The following is a 5,000-nucleotide window of genomic DNA, read 5'->3' on the forward strand; positions in this document are numbered from 1 at the left end:
GGATGGGTTATAAGAAGAAAGGATATGACAAAGGTCAGGTCTGTAAGAAAGGAAACCGCGAATATTCCAATGTAGCTATAATAAAGTTACTGTACGAGTGATAGTTATGCGTGTTGGAGAATTTGGAGGGGAAGGAGCTAGAGGCTGAGATAAGGAATGAGAGGGGGAAGGTGGTGTAGTATCAGGAGGTGGAGGATCCGGGGAAGGGCATTGTTTTGACATAAGGGAGGAAGGGAGTGGAAGGGATAGTGGAGATGGATGGCGGGTTAATGTAGGAGCTGGAGGGGATGGGGCATGTTGGGAGGGAGTAGGAGGAAGGGGTGTAGGGGGAATGTGAGTAAGAGAAGGATGGATACTTTCAGTCACTTTGAGCGTGGAGGGAGTGGGAGTTGTGAAATTGGAGGGTGGATGAGGGTTTGCTGTGTCGATTTGGGATATGAGTAGAAAGTTATCTTCAATAGTTTCTGTAATGGAGTTGCTTGGAGAACTTTGAGAAATGAAGGTTTTCTTATGAGGGGAGGAGGAGAGGATACAGGTGTCTGAGGAGTAGAGACAGAGATAGGTAGAGGTGTGTGTGGCAGAAGAAGGGATGGAACATTTAGACTGCCTGCTACTGGGGGAGGTGTTGGGACAGCGGCAGAGACATGGATTTAGAATGGCAAAGGAATTTAACTGGGGGAGGTAGGGGGTAGAAGTGGGAATGTAAGATGGAATAGGGATAGGGGAGGGTGCAGGGACATCCTGGGAGGGAGGGGGAGGGGCAGAGCAAGCGACATTATTAGAGTAGTGTGTAAGAGAAAAAAAACTCGTCGAAGTGCTTCCTGCCTGGCTTCGAGCAGAGTGAGGCCAAGTCTGAATCTGAGAATTGGCACCTCACACTCAAACTTATAGGTGGGGCAGCCCTATAAAATTCATTATGGAGGCCGCCACAATTGGCACATATGCACGAGTGCAAAGCAGTTTGATCGGTTATGACCAGTTTGAGCACATAGAGGACATTGGGCTGTGGAACGACATTGCAGGATGACCTAATTGCCAACAATTCTGACACTGACGGGGGAGGGGGGGGGGGTGATATGGTCGGACAGGGAGGGATTCTTCGCCAATGTAAACATCAAAGGGGAGGCCATGTCTACGGAAAGTAATTTTGGCAATATTGGCGGGGGACATTATGGCGGTCTCTAGGGGAAATAGTGTAGCATTGTACTGATACTGCATTATAGTCCATGAGGCAGGCGAGTAAGTCTTCTCCACAATCTGACCAACTATTGAGGGTGGGATGAGGTTGGAAAGGAATGGGTTTGCCAGTGGTCTGTCAGAGCTGATGCTTTAGCTTGGGTTTCGGATGTAACCGTGATGAGACGGGAACGACCGGGACGGCTACGAAAGAAATTTTGCCTACTTGATTTTGGGAGAGATTGCTGGAAGAGGAGTGTTGTCAAAGTAAAGAGCTGTGGGGAATCACGAAAAATCGGTCCCATTTGGCTGGGTTAACCAGGGTATTTAGGATGTTTGTAGCGGGGGGAGTAGAAGGACGTGGACGTGTGGAAGAGGGAGTAGTGTTAATGGTTAATGGTTAATGGTTAAAAGCAAAATAAATGTGCTAGACATCTAAGGTCATGTAGCACTATAGTAAATGGTAGTGAAGGGTGGTTGAGTTCGTGACTAGTTGTCAAAGTTGGGCAAAGTAATTGACGAGTAAATGGGTTAAGGTTGGGTAAGGTAATGTATAGGGGTTAGATCAAGTGAAAGATGTATATGCATTTGAGGAATGAAAACAGGTTGTCAAAGCAGAAAGTGTGAGAAGTTGTGGGAGGGATCACGAAAAATCGGTCCCATTTGGCTGGGCTAAATAGATTATTTAAGAATTTTGTAGAGATGGGGGTAGTAGAAGGACGGGGGCATGTGGAAGAGGGAGTAGTGTTGAGAGAGGTAGTATTGTGGAGAAATGGACAATAAGGTTGTAGAATAGTAATAAGAGAGGATGGGCTATTTATTTATTCATTTTAAATTTTCTGACATATCAACATTGAAGGTTATTATGTGACATCAAAGGCCATGCAGCGCTATGGTAAATTATAGTAGTGAAAAGGGTTAGGAATGAGTTAATGATTAGGGTAAAGTTATAGATTGAACAGTACTAGCAGGTAGTATGGTAGGGAAAAGGGTAGAGAGGGGAGCTGATGGGGGTAGAGTATAAGGTAAAGGTTGTTAGAAGGGAAGGAGTTAAGGGAGGAGGTAGCATTATGATAAAGTATTGTGGCAAAAATGGCACGGATGAGTTAATAACTAGGATAAGTGGGCAAAACAAGGGGATGAAGAAAAAGTAAAAGGAAAGAAGAAAAGACCGTGCAAAAGTAATTGAGGCGAGGGCTGAGGACCTAGGTAGGGGTAATTCCCTACATTGGGCCTCAGGAAAGTGGGAGAATTTGAATCAGTGGGGCTGTTTGATGAAGGGGTAAGCTTCATTTATACCCTAATAAGGGTATAAAGTCTTCATTACTGGCCATGGTAATCCTGGAGTATAGGGAAGATAAGCATTCCACCCTTAGGGTCCCCTTAGGGTTCCCTTGAGGGGTAAAGGCTATGCAGGGATATTTTGTGCCCACAGCTTCCTTAGGCCATTCATGATGGGCACAAAGTCAGCCTTTCATCCTTTGAACATAGCTCTCACACCTTAGAAAAATGGACAGTAGAAGTGGTTGGAGAAGACACGGAATTGAAAAGGAGGAGGGGAAAAGACAATTCAAAATTAGTCGAGTTGAGGACTGAGGCCCAAGGTAGAGGAGATCCCCAGCATTGGGTCTTAGTCTTTGTCTCCTAGGCCCCCCCATGACAACAATGGGCAAGGGATTGGCGGGCGAGAGGTAGGGAAATGAACATACATTTTGTGTAGTTTGTATGTACTGTAATCTTATTTTTATTTGCAAAAACATGTAGAGAGTATACACTGTCATTTACAATCAAATTTTCATCTATAAAAAGGATATAGGATAGAATATATATATTTATCTGATAAATAACAATTCCTATACATTACAAATTATTCTAAGAGTAATGCATTACTAAAGTGCCCAGTCTGTATCAGAATTCATAAACACTTAAATTGAAAAGGATAACTCTTTCTCTGCTACAGTGCACACAATAGAAAGAAATATATTATTTTAACCATTCTTTGGCCTAGAAGTCATGTAACAAGTAAATTTGAATATATCAATTAACCAGCATTGGGATACCTTATCCGGCACCTATAAGAGACACATTATGGAAAACTGAGGTCAATGAGGCCTTATTTGGATTTTTTTCCTTTTAATAGATTTAAAAATGCAACTAGCATTGTCCAAAAAATGTAAGAACCAAAAAATACCAGTTTACTATAAAATTTTCTAAAAGCCAACATTGTTCATTGATTTTTTACATTCCTTTTCTACATGAAAGACGTAATAAGGCACTTGAAGATACACTACAATGAAATGTGTATATACACATATATCACATTTTTTATCATTTGTAACAAATTGTTAGGATATCTTACAACATTATATATTGAATGGGGTTTGTTTTACCCCTCCATGTCTGGCTAGACAGTACAATGTAACCCTGACTGACAGGCATATCTTCAAGAAGTTTATATCCTAAGAATACTTGTTGGTAATGGTAAAGGATGAAGGAGAATATTGACTGGAGTTGAGGTTACCAACCGGCAGATGTTCATGGTTGTGATTTGGTTTTATATTTTTACTCAGTGGAGTCATCAGACACTATTTTGTTCCTCATGCACTGAGTAAAAATGTCTAGTAAAGAAGTAAGGGATGTGAGATTGTCCTTGAATATCCACACATGCTTTTTTATAACCATAAAGCATAGTCTGCCCTCACCAAGACAAACATAGCATTGCATTAGCAGTGTGAAGGGGTTAATATGTACTTAAAATTATTTATAATGACAATGCACTTTAAACACCAACTTGATAACAAAAACTAGATCATAAATGAGCATTAATTTATGCCCCTTATCTTGGTTTATATTAAAAAAAGGTAAAAGCAACTTGCCTGAAAGACAGAAAAAGGGATCGCCGAAAGATGAAAATAAGAGAAAAAAATCTATGTAACACTAAGTTCTCCCATCAAACTTCCAGTCAATATTTTTACAAGCAGTTTGCTGATTACATATTTCTCTTTTATTGGCATTTTATATCATATAAGTAAAGTAGTACATCCAGTACTGATATGGCTGTTCTGATATAGTCAATTCACCTTATTAAAGCACTATTTTTTACCATGCAAGTTTTTTAGTCATTGCTGTTACCTTTGCACTTTTTTCCCTTACTTTTTGACTAATGGAAAAATATTTTCTGAGTATATGCAATTTAATTTATTTATTAAAATTATAAGATGTTAACTTTCTCTGAATTAAAAAAGGTGATTCTTTGCACACATGACATACTTGTTAAATGATTATGCTTTTACCAGTTAACATAAAATACATTAGCTAATATAAGGTGGCACTAACTATATCCTTTTTCAGCTCTATGTAAAACTTTATCCATGCAATTGAAGATCAGGAATAAATGCTGATCCTGCAGTCACTAACCTTATTATGCAAACCTAAAAAAAAAAAAAAATCATGCACTTATTACAAAAATAAAATACACAGTCTGTTCCCCTTATTATGATAAAAAGTAAAAACTCTTACTAACAATTTCAAATGCAAAATCCTAGGACCCTTATCTACATTACATAATTTCATTCATAAATCTGATCACACTCCCATAGGAGATCAGGCAGAAAATCTCTTGGACCCCTGTCTTTGGTATGAGGAAAGATCATTTCGCATCCACTGCTCCTGTCTGAGCACTGAAAGGAAATCTGATACGACCTTCTTCTTGTCTCTGATATGTACTGCCTCCTTATTACAATTACAGTACACTACCTATGAGCCAAGTAAACGTCTGAAATAGATGAGTGGTATTTTGGGTTTAGCCAATGTTCTAAATGAGG

At 39.7% G+C, this 5,000-nt stretch overlaps 1 protein-coding gene across 1 annotated transcript in view; it reads right to left on the reverse strand.

Moving 5' to 3' along the window:
• Positions 1 to 2,891: 2,891 nt before the first annotated feature.
• The window catches only part of LOC125043159 (major facilitator superfamily domain-containing protein 1-like), a 16,589-nt gene continuing 14,480 nt past the window's right edge, over positions 2,892 to 5,000 (reverse strand). Inside the window, exon 11 of the mRNA XM_047639147.1 lies at positions 2,892 to 4,951. Within this exon, the coding sequence (XP_047495103.1) occupies positions 4,933 to 4,951 (19 nt within the window). The 3' untranslated portion in view covers positions 2,892 to 4,932. The remainder of the gene's footprint in view (positions 4,952 to 5,000) is intronic.

This window comes from Penaeus chinensis, chromosome 33, assembly GCF_019202785.1.
Source record: "Penaeus chinensis breed Huanghai No. 1 chromosome 33, ASM1920278v2, whole genome shotgun sequence".
Classification (NCBI taxonomy): domain Eukaryota; kingdom Metazoa; phylum Arthropoda; class Malacostraca; order Decapoda; family Penaeidae; genus Penaeus; species Penaeus chinensis.